A 27,939-nucleotide genomic window follows, 5' to 3' on the forward strand; every position below is an offset into this window, starting at 1 on the left:
TGATGGTTTCCAGCTTCACCCATATCCCTACAAAGGACACGAACTCATCCTTTTTATGGCTGCATAGTATTCCATGGTGTATATGTACCACATTTTCTTAATCCAGGTATGCCGATTCCTCATTTTTTAAAAAAAAATTAATGTGTATATCTCCTACTAGTTTTGCTTCTCTGGTTTAAACCTCAACCTCAATGATCTTAGGGACAATTGCTTTTCTTCACAAATAAATTACCAGCATGTAAAACGTTCATGAATGATCTTATTAGAAGACACAAGACTGTTTAAATGACAACCATTTTGTGTATAGCTCACTCTAGGGGTCAACCTTGACTACTGATGTTGAAATAATACTAATTTTATAACTTTAAGAACCTAATGTCATTTTCTTCAATTATCATAATATGCATTCCTATTGAATGTTTAAAATTTATTTTTTAACAGAAAAAAAATATTTTTTAAAGCAGCCAGGCTTTACTGGCTTCTATCATGTTTTACTGGCTTTTATCACATTTCAAAAAGTTTGTCTATTAAGTTCTTAAAGGAAAACAATTTGGTATTTACAGAGACATTACTTTTCTTGGTGAGCTCACCAAGTTAAATCTCTGCTTGCGACTACGGGAAAATACTCATGTTTACAGTAACATATGAAACTAATAAGTTTCCTTATTTAGCCATTTTCAGATTGAATCTTAATTATTGAGAGCCTTAATACACCCAAAAACCAATGTTCACAAATATATTAGGCTCAATAGGTAAGAAAAGAAAATCTGTCTTCTAATATCCCACAAATAGCTGTGTAATGATGGGGAATTCATTTAACCTTTCTGAGCCTACCTCCTTATTCTGTAGCTAACAGTTATTAAATATCCACTAGAAATCAAGCACTTGCTAGACACTAGAGATACAACAATGAACATGACAAAGACAGTCCATGTCTTTAGAGGCTTAAATTCTGGAAAGGTGAGGAGTCTAGGCTAAATTCCTTTTAAGTCTTCTGTTTCAGAGTTACTACTCTATACTTCAAATAGGATTACATTCATATTCTATGACCTGGGATTAATACAAGAATTTCCAAACGACACTGAAAAAGCTATAGAGCATTAAAGATTTCCTATGTGAACACTTGTAAAATAACTTTTAAAATCAGAAGTAGATTTTATATCTTTATTCAGAGGTGATTCAACTATAGAATAAAGCCCTTTTAGCATTATAAAATCCAATGCTTTGAATTTTTTTTTTTTTGCTCAGCAATACAGTTGCATTTTACAACTTTTATAATCCTGAAGAGATTGTCTTATTTGGAGTTTTTCATGCATTCAGGTATTTAGCATGATGTCTGATGTGGTCAGTAATAAAGGTTGCAATGAAGTAGTAGCTATGATCATAACCCTAGAAGATAAAGAGATAATAAGACATTTATCTACCATTCAGAAACATCAATATTAGGAACATTAAATATATCTCTAAGGTCATTTAATTTGCTTACAAATAGTCATAACATTAAGGAAGTATGAGGAAGGTTTATAATAAAATCAAGGTTGTCATGCTTGTACTTTAACATTTTCACTGTACATTAAAAGAGCAGCAAAAATATGCAGGAAAACTAAACATTCTGCCTAGCTTCTAAACATAGCCTAACTTCTAAATGCTGCCATTAATATGTAAAGAGAGGAAGTAACACATTAATTAAATATGCAGAGTAGACATGTCATATCAACACTGTAGAGTACACTAAATATGCAGAGTAGACACTGTCATATCAATCAAGATGAAAAGAATCAGGATTTAGAGACCTTAGAAACATGGGCAAGACATTTCAATTCACAAATGCAACACATCAGTAAGACAGTGACTACTAAAATACAAAATAAGCAACAAACGATATAGAAAAAGAACATAAAAATGCCCAAATGTTCTATCATTGTTGGGAAGTCAAACACAGCCATCATAAATCATGTTAAGAATTCCTCCTACACAGTAAAAGCATGTCATATCTTTATCTGAGGAGAAATACGTCATTAAGCCCTGACATCCCTTAGCAATGTATCAAATTAGGTAAAAAGTCAGCAAACCTTTGGAAAACTACCATGAAACAGAGAAAAATTTAATGTGCTAACCAGTTAAGCTGAAAGAGATTTCTATCTATCCAGTCATTTAAAACCATTGTTGTAGGTAAATGGAGAAATAATCCCTTTCTGGTGACTCTGACACCTCTTCTGAATATAAGATAAAAAAAGTCTTCCAAAAAAAAATATAACAATAAGGTATTAACGAATTTTCGTTTTTTTTTTTTGTTGTTGTTGTTCAACTTTTAAGTTCAGGGGTACATGTGCTGGATATGCAGTTATATAGGTAAACGTGTGCCATGGTGGTTTGCTGCTTAGATCAAGCCATCACCTAGGTATTAAGCCGAGCATCCATTAGCTATTCTTCTTGATGCTTTCCCCAACTCCCACCGCCCTTTGGCAGGCCCCATTGTGTGTTGTTGCCCTCCACATATCCATGTGTTCTTATCATTCAGCTCCCGCTTATAAGTGAGAGCATGTGGTGTTTGTGTTTTTTTTTTTTTTTTGAGATGGAGTCTCAGTCTGTCGCCCATGCTGGAGTGCATGATCTTGGCTCAGTGCAACCTCCACATCCCGGGTTCACGCCATTCTCCTGCCTCAGCCTCCCGAGTAGCTGGGACTACAGGCGCCCGCCACCATGCCCAGCTAACTTTTTGTATTTTTAGTAGAGACGGGGTTTCACCATGTTAGCCAGAATGGTCTCGATCTCCTGACCTTGTGATTTGCCCACCTTAGCCTCCCAAAGTGCTGGGATTACAGGCGTGAGCCACCACGCCTGGCCTGGTGTTTGGTTTTCTATTCCTGCATTAGTTCGTTGAGGATAATGGCAACTCCATCCATGTCCCTGCAAAGGACATGATCTCATTCCTTTTTATGGCCGTACATTATTCCATGGTGTATATGTACCACATTTTCTTTATCTAGTCTATCACTGATGGGTACTTCGGTTGATTCCATGTCTTTGCTATTGAATAGTATTGAATAGTACTGCAGTGAACCTATGTGTGCATGTATCTTTATAACAGAATGATTCATATTCCTTTGGGTATATACCTAGTAATAGGATTGCTGGGTCAAATGGCATTTCTGCCTCTAGGTCTGAGGAATCACCACACTATCTTCTACAATGGTTAAACTAATTTACACTCCAGGTGAGAAGAACTTTCTAAGGGTATCAAACACCAGATAATTTATCCCTATCTACAATTAATATACGAGGTTAAATAAACTGAAAGAAATGACAGTCTAACAAAGATTTTTTTTTTCCAGTTTTGAACTAGTGAATGGTCACTGATGGGAAAAGATGGGAATTTTTCTAAGCATCTAAGAAATAAAAATAGAGCTAATAAAAATATCACTGATGCCTCAGAGAACAAGGAAATCCCCAAGGTTTTCATGAATCAGTAAATGTTCTCAATCTCTCCCTTCCAGAGAGGTATTAAATGTTTATCTTGGGAACAGCAGTTAATAAAAAGTTCTAGTTTAAGATCAAGGTAACTTAAGTCTTCTAAAGCAATCTGTCTTCTATCATGGAAGTGAATGTGACAGGAATGTTGTCAAGATTAAAGCTGAGCCTCGGAATTACTTGGTATCATGTCTCTCAATGATTAGACTAGTCCCAGCAGGCTAGTTAAATTTAGAGCTAAATTACAGTTTCCTATATAAAGAAAGAAATGTAAAGAAAAGCATTTTCCATCCATATAATTCTTGAATTGTTAAGAAGTTAAACAGGCCTAGAGTTTTAGGCCACAAAACCTGTAAAATGTACCAAGTATCATCTGCCATTTTTCACAGATCAAAAGATGGATCTGATAGAAAACGGGTACAGATGCAGGGAAACAAATACCTCAAAAGACTTGTGTGACCAAGTTCCAATGTGACTGAGTATGCCATATTTTCATCCTTAGTTTCTTGTGTGTTAAGAGCCATCAGACACATATTAATAGCCATCATTATTATTAGAGAAGTCCCAAGGTAAACCCAGGAATATATTGCAAGACAAGACAAGACATCTAAAATCCAAAACAAATGACCATAAGTTCCATAATGATAAAGATTCACCTATATGAGAAAGAAGAAAATGCCTGCCATTGAGGGCCCAACAATTTTTAAAAATATCAACAAAAAGGCAATAGAACACATTTGAACTACTGGTATCCTGCTGAAGTTATACAATTCCAGCTAATTGTATCATCCCTGACTAGGGTTTCTATTGATCAGTCTTATTAAATGGGGATGGCTTCTTTAATTAAATTCTTTGATTAATGAGTTGGTATGATGTGTTAAGGAGCTTGTGCAAATGCCTATGTTTAGTAACACTTGAAGGGGCCTTTTCTCCTCTACCTCACACTTTAAATGGAAAATCCTTGGTAGCAAAACTCTGACTCCTGGAGTATAAAAATAAATGAACACCTTTCATTCTTTCATTCTTCACTCAGCTCTCAAAAAGGAAGCAGTGCTCCAGTAGCTATGATGGATGTTTATCCTAAAAGGCAGTGTTTTCTTATATATTTTCCAGACCCAATTAGAAAAGCTTGGATAAGAATCCCCAGGTTATTAAATCTCTTCAGTGTATTAAGGAGGAAGACTTTGCACTGTATTCATTTACCAAGTATTAAGAGTCTCTGTGCTAGATAGCTATGCTAAATAAGCATGGGATACAGAGATGAATGAGAGATCTCTACATTTCTGGGATTCTCTGCCATGTTCTTACTCTTCTCTAGCAGGCAGATGCAGAGGCTAAAACAGCCTCTCAATCTTCAAAAAGGTCCTGAGGCTTAAGGAGGTAGTATAGCCTCTCCTTGTATTCCACAAAAAGAGATTACTGTTTCTGGAAACTTCTTCACAGTATTAGGTCACTAAGTTTTTTTTTTTTCTCACTGTGTAACTCCAATAACTAAAGATAAGACATACTAGGCCCTTCTTTTTCAGACTAAGATTTGATCTCTGTACACTAGATATCAGAATTCTGCTACCTAGTATTTTTTTTCAGTTTAGATTCCCTGAAGCCAAAATAGAAAAAGAAAAAATTATATAAATAACCAAATAAATATCCCCAATGCACTAACCCCTCTCTCTAAAAAATTTTTTTTGACATTCGACAGAGTATAAATATAAATTGTGAGCATTTAACACCATTAAAAAGAGGTAAAGGAATGAAGTTGGGTAAATCATGTGCATGATTATAATTATTTTCTTTCTTCCTTCTCAGACCATTTATTTATACATATCCCCTATTATTTTCAGCTTATTTTTCACAGCTTCTATCCCACAAGGAAATAGTCCTCCAGTTATACTATACTTGTAATCAAATGATAAAGCAGGTGATAAAACTCTCAAACCCAAGGTAATCTTGGGTCAAAGCTGGCGAGAAAATCTGAAAGCAGACTGTCTGGAGCCACTACTTAGGCATGTTCATTCAGTTGTTGATTCAATTACAACGAATCTAAACGAAATCTTCCTCAAGCTATGTAGTTCACTCTTAACCTGACCATGCTGGAAGTAAAGTGAATAGAAAATTGCAGCTGAGCTCAAGATTGTGACTCTGGTGCTTTGAATACTTTCTTACTTTTTTAGAAGAATTGAATGGTTTGTCTTGACTCCTCATTAAGTATAGCCAACTAAGTGTTCTAGTTGCTTGGGATACAGGCATTTTAGAAACAAATAAGTGGACTTATTTTTCCCTCCAAGAATGTCATCATGTTCTAACTGTGCTGTTTTTATAACAAACTTGAGAGATTTTCAGACTTTGTTGGCAGGCAGAAACGTCGTAGAAACAACAGAAATTTTGGGTACAGTCTTTGGGGAAGCAAATGAGGTATCCAACATGGGTAGTGCCAAGAAATTAAGGTCATTTGGAAAAAACACAGTTTGGTACGCACTTATAGCTATAGTTACTGCAGTTAAACGTATTACTATATTTATAGTCAAATTGGTATTTGGATTTCTCAAGGCTGGTTGTTGACCTAAAGTTTAATTGTGATGGTAAATGTTCAAATAAATCTAAAACAAAATTCTATTACTCAAGGATGGACACTAAGAGACAAAAAGTATATAATGTATTAGTTTTTGACATTTTCTCACTATATATATATATATGTACATATATGTATAGTTCACATGTGCAAAATATCCCTGAAAACAGGAAGACTGCTCAGATCTTCTGCATAAGTTACATAGGCAGCAAGCTATGCACAATTTCTCCTTGTGCTAGCTCTAATTCCATTCCTTTGCTCCTCAGGAGCACATCATGCTGTCTGAAAATGGCTTGATAAATGACAGGAGGTCAGTATTTGCAGTTAAATGGCCTTAGTTCCAGTTCTGGTTCCACCACTTACTAGCTGTGTGACCTCAGGTAAGTAGGTTACTTCTCTGAGCCTGTCTCCTCATTTGTAAAACAGATGGACAGGAAAGAAATGATATCTCATTTGGTGGTGTAAGAATTAACAGTGAGTTAATGCTGTGAAGGCATTTTACAAACTAATGTACCACATTGCACACTGATCTAGATTTATTTGAACATTTACCATCATAATTACATTTTAGATCAATGTGCCTGACACATTATCCTTAAACATAGATAAAAATTTATTTAAAAATCATGACCATGTATAATTTTCAGTGCTTATTTTTCACTCTAAAATATTTTAAATTATATTCTGAAGCTTATGAATTTTTCTTAAAAATAAAAGCAGAACTTCCTTAATTAGGACTATGGTAGCATATATAGAGTTAGGTGAGTAGTGGACGGTCTAAAATACTTCTGTATTTTAGTTAAAAAAATCTTGCAAGCCCATTGGGATTCAGTAATTATTCATAAACAACTAGAAATATCAAGTAGCACAACGAATAGATTAGTATGCAAGTCAAATAATATAAAGCACATGTGTGATAAATAATACTTAACTTCTGAGGCTAAAATATATATATAAAATAAGGAGTAACTGAGGTAGAAGTTTGTCTTTTGTATTCTACTGTAGCAAAGGTACCTGTGTAAAGAAAGATGTATCTGCTAATGTTGAAGATTAATCATCATTCAAGCATTAAAAATCTTGTTATTTACTGGTTTGATGGAAAACAATATTTTTCACTGCCAAAAGCTTTCCTATTTCTATCAAATTTAGTGTTAGATATAATTAATTTTATAGGCAGGTTTTCACTTCAAGTGTCTGAATTAAAAACTTACTAGAAGTAGCATTTTATATTCTAAAATAAAGTTAAGACAATACCACAGAATCCTAATTTTTCATAGTTACCTTATCTAGATCAAGCTAAAGTTTCCTAATACTTGCCTCTTGTAATCGAAAAACAACAGGGATTTTCTTTTCTGTACAGGCAGCTATGAAGTTATCAGGGAGTAACTGTCCATCTAAAAGAAACTGGTCATCTTTCCCTTGATCAATTAGTATGTCCAGCTGAGATCCTGGATAGGATTTCACAAGATGGGTAGCATCATAAGCCTGTAAAAAGAGAAGTAACATTGAAAAATAAATTCAAAGATATTCTTCAGGATATACTATACTAGTACCAAACAGAAATTTAAAGTTATTTAAGCTCTTAGGCTGATTAAATCAGAAATATGCTTTTAAGTTGGTTCAAAATCTGACTTGCCAGGCTTTTATTTACAAGGTCTTTGGAATTCTATTTTCTAATAATAGTCTCCTCCCTACTTTCAAGCAGTCCTAGACTAGTGGCAAGAATCCCATATCTCAGGCATTCTTCACAAAATGGCCTTTTTCCTTTTAAACCTTTAATATTCTTAATCTCCTCTTGACTCCAGCAAGAACGTGATTTTTTTCCTTTGTAACTCCTTCCACAAACTGGAAATTAGAAGCTTCTTCTAACTCCATGATCTTTTTCCAAATATTCTCTATTTCAGATAATCTTTTTATGTCTCTTCTTTATGGCTCTAATTCCAGACATAAATACATTCAGCCTTCTTTTTTGCTGTTGAACAGCACCAAACCTCTGTTATCTACATAAGCTTTCAGAAAGACCTGGTATGAATAATCTGAATCATATCAACATCATCTCAAATTTATTATCTGAGGAGCTGCCACTAGTTACAATTTTATGTTTTATTATCCACCTTGAAATATTCTTATTCATATGTATTCATTAACCACAACTTTTATACACTGATCAAGACAAACGACCATGAAAAGATTTGTCCTCTAAGTATCCTGCTTTTGAAGATTCTATTTCCTTTCATCTTAGTGTGGGAGAGGACCTATAAGGTCTGACTAGTTCTAAATTCTATGATTTCATAATTCTACATGGTTTCCTGATTTCAATTGTAAATTAAATAATACCCTAAATACAACATAATTAAGACAGTAAAATCTACTGTCACTTGGAGAAAAGTACATATCTAGATTCCTTTTTAGGTTACCTTTATCTCTACCTCTCACCTTCACCCTCCAATTAGTTGGTCTTTTACCCAATTCTTCTGTTAGACCATAAGCCCCTGGTGGATGTGAAAGGGTCACCATTTTCATGACAGAACAGCTCAGAACTTAGCTTAGACTTTGCACCTGATGAAAACTCAAAACACTGATGTACATGCAATGTCAGTTCTCAAAGGACCTAATCCTAAGTCATTTCTAGCATTCTTCAAACATAGTAAAAATTCAAGCCTAAACAAAACTGTAATCTAGTTACTAAAGGATGAACCCTTTAATTAGTTAGAATTTCCGTAATCATCCTTAAATAAAATTTGTTAGAATTTCAATAATCATCCTTAAATAAAACAGGGGTTCATGTAGGAATGAACCCTGAACACAGAACTATAAATACTTTAAGACAAAGAAGTTGCATTTTTTACCCATTCAAGTATTTTCTGCTTGTTAACAATGCACATCATGATGAGTTCATTTGCAAAGTATTCAAACTCTTGGTGGAGTTTGTAAATGGCCCATTTCTGCACAAGAGTAAAATGGCTCTCAGGAAATAGGGTCATTTTTATTTCCACTTGAAAGCACTGTTTGCACGCTTGAAAAAGCAATCTTGCTGTGGGAATATTCACATAAATGTACGTAACAGAATATCTATTTTTAAAGACTCATGTCTGGAATTTAAAATCGAGATCTGAAATGCTGAATTTTGAAAACAAATACACAAAGTAATTTAAAAAGCCAGGCTTATTTGCTTCTATTACACAACTGAGCATATAGTTAATAAGAGGCAAGTCTAAATTTAGTAACACAGGTTGAACATCCCTAATCCAAAAATCCAAAATCAGAAATGCTCCAAAATCTGAAACGTTTTGAGTACCCACATGACGCTTAAAGGTCATGCGCCAAGGAAATACCCATTGTAGCATTTTGAATTTTTAGATTAGGGATGCTCAACCTGTAATATGTGGTACTTTTTGGTTATGTTAATTTAGAAGTGATGTTAATTTAGAAATAAAAACATAAATTAACCATTAGTAGAAAAAAAAATAGCCCCAGAATATCTGCCATGATTCAATACAATTAGAAAGTAAGGTTTATTGTTGAAATATATATATACATATCTATATCTATATCTATAATATATAGATATATATCATATATTGATATATATTGATATTGATATATATAGACATATATCTCATATATTGATATATAGATCGATATTATATATTGATATATATATGTATCTTTTGCTAATTTGTCTCAGCTCTAGAGCCCTAACTTGAGCAGGGTAGGAATATAATAAATGTCCAACCTTTTAAACAAACTTGAAACTTAAGAATGAGTATTAAGATAGCCATTCAGTACCTACCTTCCATTTACTTTGATCTGTTCCCAAATATCCACTAAAGGCTTTTTTGCCCCAGGGACAGAGTACAGGGTTGCAAATTGGAGCAAATGCTGACACAGACTTCAGAAACAAAATAAATTTAAAAACAAGTTATATTTTGCTAAATTAAATATGAATAGATATTTGCAACTTACTTAAAAATATAGAAGTTACTTGCAACTTGCTTAAAAATTCTGACTTGCCATGAAAACCCTGTGAACAATTTTCCTTTTGATATATTACTGGCTTAGATTGCAGGCCTTTCCATAATACATCTTTTGTGTATTCTATTAAGAGAGCTAATAAATATAGTTGCTAAAATAATGCAAAACAATACATTGCAATTTAATTAAGATACAAACAGAAGTCTATGTTCAGCGTTGCTGCTTTTTTAGCACTATTACTCTATAGTAATACAGTTCATGCTTACCTTAGTGAACATGTTACTAAATCTGACACGATTTCTCTTAAACAGTACCAACAAAGCAGTGAGCAATGCATTTCAATACGACAGAATTTTTAATACAACTCTGTGTTCTATACAATGTTCTTTTTCACTGGATGAGATGCAGAGATGGGATCTCTCAACTTCAGAGTGCTCATCAATGTAAATGTTTAGTGGTATCTACTAGCTTTTTTAAAGGACAAAAAAATCAACTAAGTTTGCTTTTCTACCTCAGACATGATAAATAGACTGCCTTAAAAAATGGAAATGAAAGTGCTTACTTAGAAAGCCCACTGTCATGCCATGAATTAGTAAAACTTTATAATAAAGCGTACCAAAAACAAAATATTTGATGCCACAGCAAGAAACTGCTATGAGAAATATTTTCATTTCTCAGTAGCACACCTAAAATAATCAAGAAGTTCTTCCTAAGAGGAGGAAATGAATTAAACCAATCTTAAGGGCATGAACAGCCCTGTAAATTTAAAGGCAGAAGAAATTTTAAGATGCTAGTTGCTTTAACACTTCCTTATTCAACTCTTGTAACATGCTGTTCTGCACAGTATGATATACTACATATGATAGTTATTCAAATTTGACTCTGGGAAAGGCTGAGAGTGATGTTTTTTAATCAAGCTACATTTCAATTTTCATTAGAGGCATTAAGAACACAATTCTTAAGCTTCTATAAATCATATCTTTTACCTCAGAAAATCAAAGTCAACTTTACAAAGATATTCCTGGTAAGAATATAAATGATAGATCCTGCTACTATAACATTAATCAGTAATAATAACCTTTAGGGAAAAAAAGTGTGTTCAAAACTATAGTTGGAATAAAAACAATTAAAGGAGAAGCTACATTTTATAATACTTCTAGTAGGCCAATAAGAAAGCACTCTTGCTGAATTCCTATGCGTCTGATTCTGTAGCATATACTCTATGGTCAAATTAAATACCCACCCGTCAAAGACCGCAAAGTTCTCAACACTAGAAAAGTTTAGTCCCAATACTAACGATATTGTAATTTTACTCTTTGAAGGTTCCTAATATTATGTTATTCAAGAGAAATATTTATCACTAGAAGTTTATATAATCTTACTTTGTATTTTCCAGGATTTTTCAAAGCACAGATCAGAGCTCCATGACCTCCCATGGAGTGGCCAAAAATAGACATCCTTTGGGGATCCACTGGAAAATTGGCATTTATGAGTTGGGGAAGCTAGAAAAAATTTAATAGTGTGACAAAAGATATCAAAGAAAATAAGTTCAGGCATTTCGAAGTTATATAAAATAATTACACAATCAATACTGCCAAATCATAGTCTTACAATGGTTTGAACTAGTAACAATGAAAACAAAACAAAACTAAATCCTCAGGTAGACCATGGTTATTAATATATCCTTGGGAAATATATGGTACAGACTTCTTAGAAAACACTTTAGGAAGGTGATGCAGCAAGAACCTTTAAAATGTTCTTAAGTTTTGACCTAGTAATTTCACTTTTTGGAATATATTCTAAGGAAAAGTCCTTAGGGAGAAAATATTATGCACAAAGATAATCAATGCAGTAATATTTATTAGGGTAAAAATATATACAAAACCATAAGTATCCTATAAGAGGAAAAAGTAAATTATGGCATATGACAGAATATTACACAATTATTAAAATTAGAATAACACTAGAAAATATTTTTATATATAACTTAAAAAGAAGAACAAAATAAAAAAGTTTAGAATTATGTGAAAACTAGTCATAGAAACAGTCTGGAATATACCAAAACGTAAGTGTTTTGGGTGGTAACAGAATTATGGGTAATTAAAAACTTACATGATTGTTTCCAAGTTTTTATGATATACATATTAACAATGAAGATCATAGAATATTCAGAAAATGCATAAGCAGCATACAAATATTATTAATAGAAGTAATGCTTTTCCACTTACGTTTTCTAACTAAGCCTTGGCTTATCACTATAAAATACATCCAAATGAACCAGCTGCCAGCCAAATTAAAGGTTTTTTTCATATACCATTTTCTTGGTTATTCTGCGCAGTATAAACAGGTCTCAATATAATGATTAAATTCTTTAATTGTACTTAGTCTTAATTTAAATTGCAGTAAATAGAACTATAGCACTAGTAAACTTTGAAATTTTTACTAATAACTTTTATACACTAATTTAAAATCCTCAGGATTGTAAGGACTTTGTGTTCAAAATCAAACTCTTGGCTGTCATCAGTTAATAATTACAATACAAATTAAATTACCTCCTCCGTGACATAAGAGTACATTCTGTAGTTGGTTTTCCAAGGATCTTCAGTGGCATCAACATAAAATCCAGCACCAGTGCCAAAGTCCCAGCTCTCATCTTCTCCTTTAATATTGCAGCCACCTATCAGAAACAATCTTGTGGTTTCATCTGCTGTGTAGTAATGGTCCATGTTTAATAACACACTTTCAGATGAATCTCCAAGTCTATTTGCATGGGAACTGTTCACCAAATGTTGTGAGCTCTCCGCCTTTTGGAGCACGATAGGATTATACTTCCTGCTCCTCTTGCCCTTGAATGGGGCCATGCGACTCGTTCTGGCCAATGAGGTAAAAAATGACCTTCCAAGCTGGAGTATTCAGCTGCCAAGGTAAGACACACTAACTTTCTTTGTTGATGAAGTTTCTTATGTACACTGAACATACACTTCCTTACTCTGGTTTACCTGTCAAAAGGACTTATATCTTCTTTTTATCTTTCAGAAATGTGTTGTGATCCTTTCCCTGATGACCCTCTCTCACTACCAGCACTTTTTAAATTCTCTTTACACAGGAGTGGGGAGGCAGATGCCTGTGCTCAACTTACTATCTTGAGCTGAAAATGTTTTCTAATATGCTTTCCATCACATTTTCCTATCTATCCAACCTCCACTGGAATTTTCTTGTTTCTTTTTAACTTGTTACATTTTATTTTATATACTTGCATGTGGTTAAAAAGCCAACCATTGGGATTTTGAATAGAATTACAGTAGCACGTAGAGTAATTTGAAGACATGACCTTGTCCTAAGATTCATTTTATCCATCTAGAAATAGAGCATTTTCCCATTTATTAAAGTCTTCATGTATGATAACAAAATTTTAGTTTCCTTTTTATATATCTGTTTTCGTGTTTTATATTTTTCATATTATTTTGAATTAAATCTGTTGTTATATTTCTAACCAGATTTGCCTTGTTTTTGTATAATATGGCCTGTGAAAGGAAATATACTACTTGCCAGGCCAGCCATATAACTTCCCTAGTTTTACTGCCATTTAAATTCCATTTCCTGAAACTTCTAGAGTCATAAAACAAGTTTTAACTGTCTGATGCATTGAGTCTCACGTATTTGATATTTTCATTTCTCTAATGTAAATATTCAAATCATTTATATTAAAACTAACACTTGTTTAACTGTATGGTTGATGTTAACAGAGATGAAAAAAGATGTAATTATCATGCAACGAGACAGTATACCTCTGGAATAGAAAAATAATTTCCTATGCATTACACATTAGTATTTTGACAGTAGTGCCAATATGATATATGAATTGAGTTGCTCAATCTCTGCTTTGAAGTATCTTAATATGGGAATAGCAAAACTATCCTCTTTCATAAGGGCCATGTCATGAGTAAAATTCAATGAGGAAAATGTACAGCATGGTATTTTGGAGTCATGATGCCACTTGAAAGGTTAATAGAGATAACAGCAAAAATATAAAATGAATTGTATAATGTATATATCATACCACTTATACCAGTCTTAAAGATTTAGATTTTTACAAAGGATATCTAGAACACAAACACTTACGAGGGCTGGTATCTGGAGCAATGACAACAAGACCATGTTCTGAAGCAGCCTGATGATAACCGGATTTTGATATAAAATTTTGTTCTGTGCAAGTTAAACCTGAGGATAAAAAATATTGTTATTGGGCACACATGGACATGAAGATGTGCACCATTAATACTGGGGACTATTAGAGCAGGGGGAGAGGGAGACAGACAAGGGCTGACAAACTACCAATTAGGTACCATGTTCACTACCTGGGTGATGGTATCTTTCATACCCCAAACCTCCATGTCACGCAACATGCTCACATAACAAACCTGCACGTGTACCCCTTTAATCTAAAATAAAAGTTGAAATTATTAAAAATAAGTTATCTCGTGCTATATTGTGAATGGTTTATAAGCTTTAAACTTTTTATAATACAGGAAAACAGGCTCACTTGGTATTATTAAAATATTTTTTGCTTTAGAAATAATTTTGAGTAAGACACTAAAATTCACTTTTTCACAAAATTTATAATAGTATTAACCTAAGAACTGTGTTAGGTTAAGTGATCCCATAACTATCCTTTTAAAATCACTACTAAAGTTTCAATTACTAAAATCCTTTGGACCAGGAGTGTTTGGGAATTCAGAAATTTTCAAACTGTAGAGTGACAATATGGTACATAAGCCCAATATTAAAACAACCCCAGTGAAGTGTTATCAAATATGCTGATTAAACATTGCACTATTTCTGCACCAAAACATATTCACAGTAAATAAGCAAATACTATGGTCTTCATAATGCAATTTTTGTTTTTATATACAGATAGTTCTCAGCAACAAAATTTAGCTTAATCATCTTTGTATTCTTCACTGAACTAAAAAGAGAGTAATGGTGACCATATGCCATCCTTAAATTGAGTTTTAGCCTCAGTTTTTAGAAGTTTCTGTTATTTTTCCTAGCTCCATGCTTTTCAGTCATATGATAGAGGAGATGACTTAATTCTTTTACTATAGACATCTAATACTACAATGATGTGAGAATGGTGAGGAATGAACTAGCAATCGATTTTATTGATCATTTCACCAGTTGAGAGAGATTTGGTTTGTTTATACTTTTTGGCTATTATAATAGTGTGCTATGAACATTCATGTGCAAGTTTTTGTATGGACATGTTTTCAATTCTATTGGGTACACAGCTAATAAAGGGCTGTTTCAATGGTCACCTTTACTTGGGAAAGATACAAATCACTACACATGAACTATCTTTTAAGATTTCAGTTTCACTGTTTTGATTTCAGCTAATTTCTCTATTTTAGCAATATAATAATTGTGTAATCTTTCTGTTATTGTTTTCCTTAGACTTGCTGGGAAGCAAACCTTCTGAAATTTTTTTGCCACCATTTGGTCATGTGCACTGGTCAGGCAATCTTACCTTTACTCAGAAAATCAAGCCTTAATTTCCAAGGTCTATCTGTTCTTCAGCATCTCACTAAGGAAACTGTCCTGTCATTTGATGTAAACAAACAAAAATTCTCTATTTTATACTTGTAAAGCTCAGATATGTCTTGCTAGATTCAATTTTAGTTAGAACTTAGGGCCCTATTATTAGAATACCTATGACACAATGCCTCAGGGCTTCTGATCTGGTTATTATTATTTAGCCAAGAGATATGACTATAGTACCCCTCACCAGAAACAAAATGCAAAAACAACAGGAGAAAAAACTAAATACAGCTCTGGACTGTGAGTCAGAAAACTTGTTCAACTCCACATTACTGTGTGACCCTGGACAATATTTAGCTTCTCTGGGCCTCATTTTCTTTCTAGGGATTACATGATTTCTAAGATCATTTTTAGCTATACAATATTATATTTTCTAAGACAATTAAATAACTATTTTGTTGCTCTTGCTTTTGGCAATACCTAATGCTCTTCTAGCAAAATCAGTGCTCTTCATTCAGAAATGTTTTCTTGAGTTAAAGTCAGATATGCACTTAATCTTTACCCTTTAAGATGAAATATTTATTCTCATTTTCAAAGACTGGTATTTGGGACTTGTCCTTGATGAAACACACATGAGGGAAGATTTGTTAAATCAAAGTTACAGGAACCAATTTGAAGGAAACAAAATTAAAATAGTACTCTGTGACACAATTTAGTTGCTAGGATTCTCTCCTTATAATGTTTGCTTCTAAAGATGAAGTACCAACGTCTTGTGAAAGAAAAGTTAGCATAGAGGTTTCAAAACTGCAGGTGTCAAAATCTTACTCTTCACAATCTATTCTACAGTAGTTAATATGAAACACTGATTAAGAGAAGCCTTAGCGTTCTTTTGTGACTTTCCAGATTGTTGTCAGAGAAGCTCTATGGAGCCCAATTAAAATATTTTAGAGAACACTGTAAGAAGTTATTTGACTTCTTACAGTAGCTGGTTTCTAATTAGAGTACCTTGGTTTCCTGATTTCACCTAATATTGTTCTAATGGACTAGTAAAGTCTCTATAAACTCCAGAAATGCTTGGGTAGGTACAAATTAAGTAAATTAGTTTTCTAAGCCCTTGCTATTGAGTACAGAACTTTACATTCTCTGCTAAATTACTTGGTCTATTAGAAAAATATATGAAACAAATATAATTCAGTAGGTCTCAAATTATTCTGAGGATAAAGTAACAGAGTAGACTACGATAGGTCCTTAAAGTCTTTCATAAATGGCTCAAAAAGCCTACCAAGTTAAAATAAAAAGGGTAAGATAAGCCAGTTAAAAAGAAAATAGAAACGACTTTATAAAACTCAAATGCATAATACTTACCTGAGAGCCAATACAGTGCAGGGCACTTTCCTGTTTCTGCCTTTGGTGGTAAGTAGACAGCAAATTTCATTTTGCAGTTCAGTTCAACACTAGTTTTAACAAAAACAACAACAAAATATTAATGCCCCTCATTAATCGATACAGAAATAATTATGCACTATATAAAAAGTAAGATATATAGTAAAGGTCCAAAATAAGTTATTTAATGTTCAAAATAAGTGGTTCCACCAACATTTAAGGAATATACTTGTCCCGTAAAGAAAGAATGTGGTCAATTTAGCATACTGATCTAAGCCAACCTGAGCCTATACTTTGCATGGCACTGTCATTCTGGGCAAAATAAGTGAAAAAATAAATGTAATTCATTGTGGCACTTATTAAAAAATAGTTTTTGTTTCTAAAGAAATGTATGAAATAACAAATCATCTTTCATAAAAAAATGAATTCTTGAGATCTTACATATTTGTTCATGGTCACTAAAATGTAACACATCCTTAATTCGCTCTTTCATCACTAATATTTTATCACAATCACTATTAATGCAACTAGAAAAGACAATTTTGATTAAAACCACAGGCATTTTTCCAGTAAACAGTAATTCATGCAACAATGATCTCTCATGGGTTTATTTAAAACATCATATAAATGGAAGTAAACTCTTACTATTTCAGAGTAAACACCTATCTTTTTATCAAAGTTATATAAGTACATATAGTTTAAAGTAAACTGTAACTGTAAATAGTAAATACTTCCACAAACTTTGTTATGAAAAACTAAATATATATAAAAACTAAATATATAAAAAACTCCCCAACCTTCTCATTTTCCATATTCCAGAGAATTAATTTACCTCTTTTAGTTGATTTTTCTGGTATTTATGTCCCTAGCTACATAATATGACTTTATTACTGATTCTAGATTTTTCAATTTTTAGTTATTATCTATTGGCTTCCCATTATAGAAGGATTTTAGTTAACTTTCACCTCCCTGTATTTGCTCTCTGCATGCCCCTACATTTCTTCTTCCACTATCATATCACATATAATTTTGGTTAATCAATATTAAGAAATTATAAATGCTATTCAGAGATGAGCCACGTAGTATATTAGAATTACTTTCCTTTTTCTTTCAGTTTTTTTTTGTTTTCATTGAGCTAGTAATTCTCTCCTTTTTGTTACTGGTTGTCCTTCCTTGTTAGGAATAGACTCCCACAAAGGCCCCATCATGAGAAGTTTCCTGTATGCTCCTTTCCATTCTCTGCATATTGGTGATTTTCTTTTTCCACATTATTCTAAGCAACTTTTCTTGTTGATGACTGATGGCACAAAAAATTTCTGACATTTGTTTTTAGGTTTTCAACTTTTGTTAGGGAAGTTGAAACATTTACTTTCATTATAATACCATATCAAATCCATATTAAATGCAGGGATATCTGTTATCAATACGTAAAATCAAGACAGCATAATCTTGTTACAGAATGGTTGGTGCCTTAAGACCTTTCTTGCACACTTAAACATTTGTTAAGAGGGTATATTTCATGTTAAGTGTTGTTATTACACTAACATTTTTAAAAGAAGACCTTTCTCAAGCAGTTGTGGAATAAATCAGGTCTAAAATATGTTCAACAGTGGTATGGTTGACACTTATGTAAAAGCAAAAAAAAACACAAAAAAGCAGGATTATCAAGTAATCTTCTGAAACCTCTGTCCCTATCATGTCATTAAGATGTTGCTCAATTACCAAAAGAATACAATCTCATGCACAGATATTTGTGTGGTCACTCTATATGTATCACTAATTCAATACCAAACTCCCCCAACCCTGATTGGTTTCATAAATTTCCTCTATAATACAGTCAGTTCTATCAATTTCACCTACATTAAAAAAACCTCTTCAGACCAGTACTGCTGAACAGAACTTTCTACAGTGATATTAATAACAATGTTCTATATAGGTATTGTCCAGTACAACAGCTTCTGGTCATGTGACTACTGAGCACCTGAAATGTGGCTAGTGGGACTGATGTTTTATTAATTAGCTAATTTGATGTAAATGGCTGCATGTAATTACTGGCTACCATCTCCAACTTTTGACCTGCTGCTTTCTAGTTGCTGCCTTAATACGGCCCCACTCATCTGGAAACTCTTTCTCCTCTGATCTGTTTTCTTGGATCTTATGCCTTCAGCTATCTTGCTTCAGTCCCTCATTTTGGTGAAGCATATTATTCAGTTGCTTCCAAAAGTGCATGGGAAGTACACTTTGAGACCTTTCATATATGAAAACATCTTCATTCTACTCTCACTTAACTGACAATATGATTGGACATAGAAGTTATCCTTCAGAATCCTGAAAGCACTGCTGCTCTGCCTTCTTGGTTCTAGTAACATCATTGAGCTGACCTAAACCTTTGAAAATTCTTAATCTACTTTCTCTTTTTCTCAATGTTTGAGAATTTTCTTTGTTCCCAACACTCTAAAACTTTACTATGTTGCTGGTGTAGATCTATTTTCATCCATTGTACTAGACAACTTTTTAAATCTGGCAACTTCAGTTCTGGGAATTCTTGAATTATTTCTTTATTATTTATATCTATACCTCTATTTCTGTTCTATTTTCCAAAATTCCTAATTTTTAATGTTGGATTTTTGGACTAGTCCTCTAATTTTCTTGTCCTTTCTGATTTATCACTTTTATCTTATTTTACTTTCTAGAATGTTCAACTAACACTTTTATTGAGTTTTGTCATTTCTACTATCAAAATTTAAATGTCTGGGATTTTTTGTAGTTGAGGATTTTTTTATTTTATGTTTTTTGAGACAGAGTTTTGCTCTTGTTGCCCAGGCTGGAGTGCAGTGGTGCCATCTTAGCTCACTGCAACCTCTGCCTCCCAGGTTCAAGCAATTCTCCTGCCTCAGCCTCCTAAGTAGCTGAGATTACAGGTGTGCATCACCATCCTGGCTAATTTTTGTATATATATATATATATATATATATATATATATATATATATTTTTTTTTTTTTTTTTTTTTTTTTTTCAGTAGAGACAGGGTTTTACCATGTTGGCCAGGTTGGTCTTGAACTCCTGACCTCAGGTGATGTGCCTGCCTTGGCCTCCCAAAGTGTTAGGATTACAGGTGTGAGTCACCACACCTGGCCATGTACTTGAATATTTTTAATAGCATCCTATGAAGTCAGAGGTCAATATCTTTTATACCTTTGATATGAAGAGCAGTTCATATCAAATTAAAGACTTTATACAAATGTCTAGTGATCTTTAGCTGTCCACTCCTATTTAGGAGAAACACTAAAAATCTAGTTGAAAGCACTGTGCCTACAGGTGGAGTTGTCAATCATTGCTTTACTGTAAGGCCTGGTTAGGTTACTTTGTTGGCAAATCTCAGTATCTTGAAATCTCTTCCTTTGGGCTACTCAAACTCCCCACAAGGAAATTCTTCTAAAGGATGTAAGACTAAGTCCCCAAATTTTGAAAGCTAGTGGAAGAAACTCAGTGTGTAAACTTTTGCTTAATCTATTTGCAGTATCACAATCCCACTAATTGTGTCTGGTATTCCCCAGTACAAACTGTTTACTTTCTCTAGAGAACATACCTCCAATCTTTCTCCAGAGTAAGGAAGAGGCAGTGCATAAAGCTAGGACACTCTCAGATCTATCTCCTTTTAAAAACAGACTTTCAATTAATCTTTTTTCTAAGCTCAACTTTTATCCTTATTTTCAGGGGTCCCTGGTGCTTCCAATTACTATGGCTTTAAATAAATTGTGTCATTTCTCAGCTTTTTCTTGCTGATGTTTAGAATTTAGCTTTCTAGGTTTTACTAGGTCAGGTACTACCTCTCCATTTGTATTCCTGCTTCTAAAATGTTATTCTTAGCTCCTGTCTCCTGCTTCTTTATGCCTTTATAGGTATATGTATGTGTGTGTGAGTGTTTAATCTCTTTACTTAATGCCACGTTAGTCAGTTTTGGAGGCAGCAGAAGCAAATGCATGTGTTTAGTGTGCCATCTTTCTCAAAAAGTCCAGGTGTTTTTCCTACACTTAGAGATCCTCAAAGAAAATGTTTTCAGAATTTTTACTGGCAACATAAGCATTTTCATAAAGTTTCAGAAGAGCAGCCAGTCAAAGCTTCAAGATACTTCTCTGTTATGGCTCACACAATCATATCCACAGCTAATTAAGTCTGGTAAAATTGTCAAATAGATAACCACCCAAAGAGAGTAAGCAAGTTTAAAAGTAAAATGAGGTACTATAATATCTAGGTAAAGATTTGTTTTAAAATAGAACAAAATAATCCAACAGAATGAGAGGTATCTAAAATTATATCTTCTTAATGTTACCTGTCATGTTCAAAAACTTTCTGCAATCCCCCAAAGCACTTGTTGCTGGAAATCTGCTTCAATGCCATTCTTCTCCTATTAGTAAAGAGTAATCTCATTAATTTCCAGAGAATTAGTTCCCGAAAAACTTGAAGCAAAACTAATTGCCTTCAGATAAATTATCTGAACACACAACTATTTTCCACTTAGAATTTTTTTTCACATTTTCTCCAGTAAATAATATTAAGAAACTGATTAACTCTCATACATGCATTTACACTTGTTACTCACTTTTCAAAGCTTTCATACTTTGGTATATCATTACTAATTTATTAACTATTTTCTTTTGTGGTGGACTGCCCCAAATTCTTTTTAAACGAGGCAGAAAATACATAAGTTAAGTTACCAATTAATTACCTTAGTTTAGAAGATTAAAAATTGTTAACAGTCTGCCTATCAACTGCAACAAAGTAGTCAAGGAATTGGTATGACTGATTATAGTTTATTTTAAAATGGAAGAAAGATGATGTGATAATGATTTTGGTAATAAAAATATGTAACATTACTGAACACTTACAGTGTGACACACACTTTTCTAGATACTAAACCAGATCCAATTACTCATCCCATAAATTTTTAACAGAAAGTGATATGAAACTTTAAGATCAACATTTATTTCTCCTTTTAAAACAAACCAATAAGTAAAACATAAGCCTGTTAACTTCTTTTCTGTCCAACAAATCTTTTAAATTTTCATGTAAAAATAATTTTAAACTTATATGTAAAATGATATATTTTATTGCTTTTAATGATAAATACAGGAAAAAAGTTGGAAAACCATCTTTATCATAAATGCCTATTAAGCAAAGGGAAACCACACTGATTCTGACATGTACCTCTCAAAGAAAGATTCCCTTCCTATTCCTAGAAGCACTGTATTAGAATATAAGGCAGTAAGTCCTACATATTGAAAAAAAAGCTTTAGATATCAGGAACAAGATCACCACCCTGGTGATCTTCTCAGTGAAATGCACTACTACGTGCCAATCAGCTGGAGCTTTAGGATTACTCTTTCAAAGATACAGAACAATAATCTTAAAAAGCTAATTTTGGAAATGTCTTTATAAAATACTTTAAAAATTAGTTTCCATCTTATCTTTAATTTCTTCAATAAACCCAAATAGTTTTATTTTGGAAGACTGGGATTTGAACCCAGGAAGTCTGACATCAGAGGCCCTACTCTTAAACTGCTATGCTGTCTTAAGTCTCTAGAGCTTCTTTAAATACTCTTTTTTTTAAAAGACACTCTAAGATAACTGATTCTATAAAATTATATTACAATTGTATACAAAGAAATTACCATCTGCTCAGTTTTATGCTTTTAATCTATAAAAGATTAATTCTTAAACAATAAACTCTCATGAGATGTTATTAGTTACTGAATATTAACTTTAGCTACTGTTAACAATCCTATCTTAAATAATGAACTTACAGAGATAGACACTAATTTTAATATATTAATACATATATATGAGACCAACAAATACAATTTATTTGCTCCATTATTGCACAAGGAAACCAGATTTTCTTAAACTTAGAAAGGACTATATCCACTTTGCACAAGATGGTACACTGAGCACGTATCTGGTACATAGGAGTCTGTATCTTTGCTATTTGTCTATTTTAATAAACCTCAAGTTGTCAGTTTTCTCTGCTCTTAAAATTCAAAACCAAATGCTTTTCATTTGGCCAGAAGAAACAAGGTTAAAACACTTTTTAAAAGTTGGTAGAATATTTTTTAAGAAACAAAGCTTTTAAAGTATTTTTTTCTACCTACCCATTTTAGAAACTACCTTTAATTACAAATCAAAAAAATGTTAGGCTTAACAAGAAATATGACATAAACTAAGAACCAGATATAACATACTGTGATATCTGATACGTTATAATAGGTGGTTATATTTTTCTTTTTTTTTTTTTTTTGAGACGGAGTCTCGCTGTCGCCCAGGCTGGAATGCAGTGGTGCGATCTCTGCTCACTGCAGACTCCGCCCCCCGGGTTCACGCCATTCTCCTGCCTCAGCCTCCCGAGTAGCTAGGACTATAGGCGCCCGCCACCTCGCCCGGCTAATTTTTTGTATTTTTAGTAGAGATGGGGTTTCACCGTGTTAGCCAGGATGGTCTCGATCTCCTGACCTCGTGATCCGCCCGTTATATTTTTCAATAGAATTTTTCTATGTGAAAAATAGCACCTTTTAAAACAAGCTATTAGTGGTATTTTCATTCAATGTTCAGAGTAACATATAAAGTTTACCTGTCCAATTGCTGATTGCTTTTTGCTTGTACCAAATGGTAGACGATTCTGAAAAAAAGACCAGTGGTTTACAAATGGGATATACTTTTCACAGCAAAGGTTATACAGAGCTTATATATGCATATGCATTCTCAACAGAGATGTTTTCTTCTTTTGAGGTAGGTGACTGTACACCCTGATGGGATACCACATCACCACTTAATCTAATTACCTTAATTGCCCATAATCTAATTATTTGCCACAGGCCACCTTAAAACCTATTTTGCCATAAGGCTTGTTGGTACTTGGTCAAAACCGTCTGTTGAAGTAAAAGTACTATGAAAGTTTTTTATCTTTTTAAATCAGTAAACAATGTTTTCAAGTGTTATTTCGAAGTATGAGATGTAGTCAACTCCTGAGTGAAGAAAACAAGAGTGGGGACTAGGTAAGTTCAGGAAGACCGATCTATCTGGGTCAGTTGTAAGTCGAACTTGTAACATGGGGAGAAAAAAGGAAAGAGATGAGGACTGAAGGACTACTACTAGGGTGACTGGAAAGGATGTGTAACAAAAGTGGGCTTATGAACGATGAAGTGACTGATATTCAGTAAGAAAAATATATATGGAAACTTACATAGTATATATCATGTCATTTGTCTGATAGATTTAGGCTCTAGAACAAATATATATTTAGGTTCTAGAACAGATTTTGTGGGAGAAATAGGGTGACAGAGTAGGGTGGAATACCAAAAAACCAAACAACACCCTTCCTCCTTCCCCTCCAAAAAACAAACAACAACAATAACAACAACAAAAACAGAAAAACAATTTCACAGTGCCAGTGGGAGTTACACAATTTTTCCCAAATGTTAGTGAACATCAACATTCTTTGGAGAAGAAAGGGTCTCTCAATACATAATACATCCATTCCCCTAAAGTCCAAACCTTACTGTTCTTCCCTTTTTTATTTTTATTTATTGGAGACGGGGTCTTGGCTGTGTGGCCCAGGTTGTAGTACAGTTGCATAATCATGACTCAGTGTAACCTAGAACTCCAAGCTTCAAGTGATCTCCTACCTCAGCCTCCTGAGCAGCTAGGACTACAGGTGCGCACCACACTGGAATACTCTTTTTTAAAAAATTTTTTGTAGAGACAGGGCCCTTTACTTATTAAAGTTAAATGTCATCCACCTCCAGAAATGAGTTCTATTTTTATCCTTCTTCCCGTGTCTCAAGTTTTCCATAAATCTCTACATGTGTTTTTTGTTCCCATTCTCTCAGATTCTTTGGATTTTGATGTTTCTTCATTTCCAGGATGTCCTATTCCACTGGCTCTTAACGAGCTAGACAGGTGTTCCCAAAACCAACAATCTACAGTTCCAACAACTGGCTGTTGACCACCACTGTGTTGTTCAAATCCTCTTCTCAGTGAAAACTCAGGATCTGGCTTCTTCCCTTTCACTCTGTCTCCTCCCACCTCCCTTTTCTTTTTTCTTCACGCTCTCTTTCCCTAAACCCCATTCCCTAAATTTCAACTACATTTTCTGGGTGAAATAATCTAAATCTGCATCTCTATAACCAATCTTTCTCAAGCATTAGTACTCATAATGAAATTTCTTTCTGGGCCCTTCTACCAAGACATGTCACCAGCTATTAAAACTTACCACACCTAAAATTAAGCTTCTACATCTCACCTTCAAACCATTCCTCTTTTCATTGCCTCCCTTTTCCAGATTCATGCCTGTCTTGCCTAATCTACATTTGAGATGCCTCAAAGTTACCTTCTTTTTGAATTCCCACTGCGATCATCCATAATTATATATAAGAAACTAAAACTTAGCCTCTTCCTTTCTTTCTAATACATCCCATTACAATCAATCCTGCATGAAAGCCTAGGGTTTTAATCCACTTAATTTACTGGTCAACGGATCCCTACCAACAGCTCATCTCCAGCCTAACATGGCCTACGTGGAATTGTTAGTCATTTTTATTTAGTATTTTAAAAACTGTGATAAAAACACATACATAATATTTACTATCTTAACCATTCCTAAATGTGTATTTCAGTAGTGTTAAGTATCCATTAGTCATATGTAAAAACAGTTCGCCAGCTCACAATAACGAGCAGATGATAACTGCCTGACTAACGAGCAGATAAGAACTGCCTGACCACCCCCTGGCTGCTGCAGGTGGAAACTACTAATCCCCTTCGCTATTAGGCCAGTAGCTGAGAACCAGAAAGTCACTGAAATGGAAGACCATGTTAATTGTACAATTTTCTCCAAGTTTAATGCCATTAAAATTTCATAAAATTAAAACCATGCTGGATCACTGAAAAAATATAAGAATGAATAAAACTCCATATAAACTTTAGTCACATTCTACCTGTGTGCGAACATAGTCTTTTCTTTTTTTTTTTTTTTTCTGAGACAGGGTCAAACTCTATGGCCCAGATTGGAGTGCAGTGGCCTGATCTCGCTCACTGCAATCATCTCGGCCCCCGGGCTCAGGTGATCCTCCCGCCTCAGCCTCCGGAGTAGCTGGGACCACAGGTGGCACCACTATGCCCAGGTAATTTTTTGTAGAGGAGGTTTTGCCATGTTGCCTAGGCTGGGTCTCTTTTCCTTCATAAAAATTCACATGGCTTGCCCAGGTAAGGATTTCTATTAAACTCTGGGGAAAAAAATGTTTAAAAAATATAGCATCTATAAACGCCAAACACCTTCACATGGCTCTAAATATGGTCTATAATTTGGTCCTACATTATTTTTCTGGTCTCACTCCCTACTATGTTAGTTAAACTCAACTACGCATAATTCTAGGATGGCCTGGATGTTGCTACCGGGTGGCTTTACTCAATGTCACGGTACAATGGTTTCAGAGCAGGTTCTGGGGCCAGACCCTCCGGGTTCAAAGTCTGACTTCACCACTTATTACTACATGACACTGGGCAAGCTAACCTATGCTTCATTTGCCCATCTGCAATATGGGGATACAGTAATATATATCAATTTGATAGGGTTGCTCTGGGAATTAAATGAGTTAATTCACGTAATGCTTAGAATGCTGCTTCTACCACACACACAAACATGAGATATTATTTTTCCTGCAACCTGAATGCCCTCCTTCCAGGTGCGCTCCATCCCATTTCCCTGATGACCCCATCAGAAATGACTTCCAGTCCCCCACAGCGCCCTGACAGCATTTTACGACCCGAACAGATTTCGTCAAACTCCAAAGACACGGGTTCCCCTCGGCACCATCAGGTGAGTGCTCCTGATCGCGCCATTGGCTCGTGCCCCGACGCGGACGCTGCCTAGAGCAGGAGGTCCACACTCCCCTGAACCAGGCGCCGGTGGGCGCTAGTAACGCGTTGAGGCCCGCACCCGCCTTAAAATGCGTACACATCTACTTCACATTTTCGCGCGGTGGCTGCGGGTCTAGGAAAGTCTTTCTGAACAGGAAAAAGCTGTACAAATGTAGCAGGCAGTAGGTAAACGGGCGCTTGCCCCGGGTTACACTACGTTGGAGGTTCCGAGAAGGAAAAGGGATTAGAGGCGAGGCTCCGCGTCACGGGAAAATGTCCTCGGCCTCCTGTCATGGATGGTGGCGCTCAGGGCCCAGGGTCGCTGTCTCTGCGCTCGTGCCTGCGGATATCTGCACCGCAGGCCTCGGTGTCCGCCCCGATGACGCCTAGCCTTGCCGCAGCCGCAGCCGCAGCCGCAGGAGGGCTGACAAAGTCCAGGCCTCTACCCGGACCCAGTCTTACCTGCGGCGGCGGAGTGACCAGAAGAAGCGGCCCCAAGTAAAAGGTGGGGCTCAAGATGGCCGCCGGGGCCTCGCCTTAGCCCCGCCCATATGATGCCCCGCCCCTCCGGTCCCGCTCGCTCTCGCTTTTAACTCCGACAACACTCTCTGCTCCAGTCCAGTCCCCGTGGCCCCGCCGCCTTGGCGCGTTGCACTTCCCGGCAGCCTCCGCATGGGCGCCCCTTCCAACTCCTGCCTTCGCCCGCGTTTCCACTCTTTTTGGTTACTAGGACCAACGAGGAGGGCGTTACGTTAGTCCCTGTCACCTTGTCTGGGACCAGTCGGCTTTGCGTGCTCAGACTCTTACCAGAGCCAGCAGCAGGAACCCGAGGTATTAATAAACTTGAGGTGTAGCTTCACTTCACTCGTGCGGAGGGTTTCCGTGTCACTTATGTAGAAACTAGGGCCTAATTTCAACTCCCCCAACTCCTCTGTCCCAAGACTATCCACGTCACCTACTTGGTAGCTGGAGTTAAACAAGAAACCTTTGAAATCTCCAGTGGCCGACACGCAGTGGGAGCTCCATCAGTTTCCTGTTTTCTCCCTTCTTCCCTCAATAAAAATTAAGTTGAACTAAGATTTGCTAGTTGATAATT

The 27,939-nt window shown here is 34.9% G+C and overlaps 1 protein-coding gene across 2 annotated transcripts; it reads right to left on the reverse strand.

Moving 5' to 3' along the window:
• Positions 1-1,150: 1,150 nt before the first annotated feature.
• Positions 1,151-27,438, reverse strand: ESD (esterase D). Of its 2 annotated transcripts, none has more exons than XM_055244367.2 (10): positions 27,306-27,438; positions 23,560-23,607; positions 21,268-21,342; positions 16,916-17,004; positions 14,138-14,236; positions 12,568-12,692; positions 11,398-11,517; positions 9,834-9,932; positions 7,358-7,525; positions 1,151-1,389 (listed from the first exon to the last, which is right to left on the reverse strand). In XM_055244367.2, the coding sequence occupies exons 3-10, from the start codon at positions 21,333-21,335 to the stop codon at positions 1,309-1,311; spliced, it is 849 nt and encodes a 282-aa protein (XP_055100342.1). In that variant the 5' UTR covers positions 21,336-21,342; positions 23,560-23,607; positions 27,306-27,438; the 3' UTR covers positions 1,151-1,308. The 2 variants fall into 2 exon arrangements, with proteins under 2 accessions (XP_055100342.1, XP_063475213.1); XM_063619143.1 differs by lacking the exon at positions 27,306-27,438 and adding an exon at positions 26,941-27,211.
• Between the last annotated feature and the right edge of the window lie 501 nt (positions 27,439-27,939).

This window comes from Symphalangus syndactylus, chromosome 15 (genome assembly GCF_028878055.3).
Source record: "Symphalangus syndactylus isolate Jambi chromosome 15, NHGRI_mSymSyn1-v2.1_pri, whole genome shotgun sequence".
NCBI lineage: Eukaryota > Metazoa > Chordata > Mammalia > Primates > Hylobatidae > Symphalangus > Symphalangus syndactylus.

Coding starts and splice junctions, on each gene's coding strand:
- ESD (XM_055244367.2), bottom strand. CDS start 21,335: ATGGCATTGAAGCAGATTTCCAGCAACAAGTGCTTTGGGGGATTGCAG. Junction 17,005..21,267: donor AAAGTTTTTGAACATGACAG/GTAACATTAAGA, acceptor TGTTAAAACTAG/TGTTGAACTGAACTGCAAAA. Junction 7,526..9,833: donor CAGATCAAAGTAAATGGAAG/GTAGGTACTGAA, acceptor CTCTTTTTACAG/GCTTATGATGCTACCCATCT.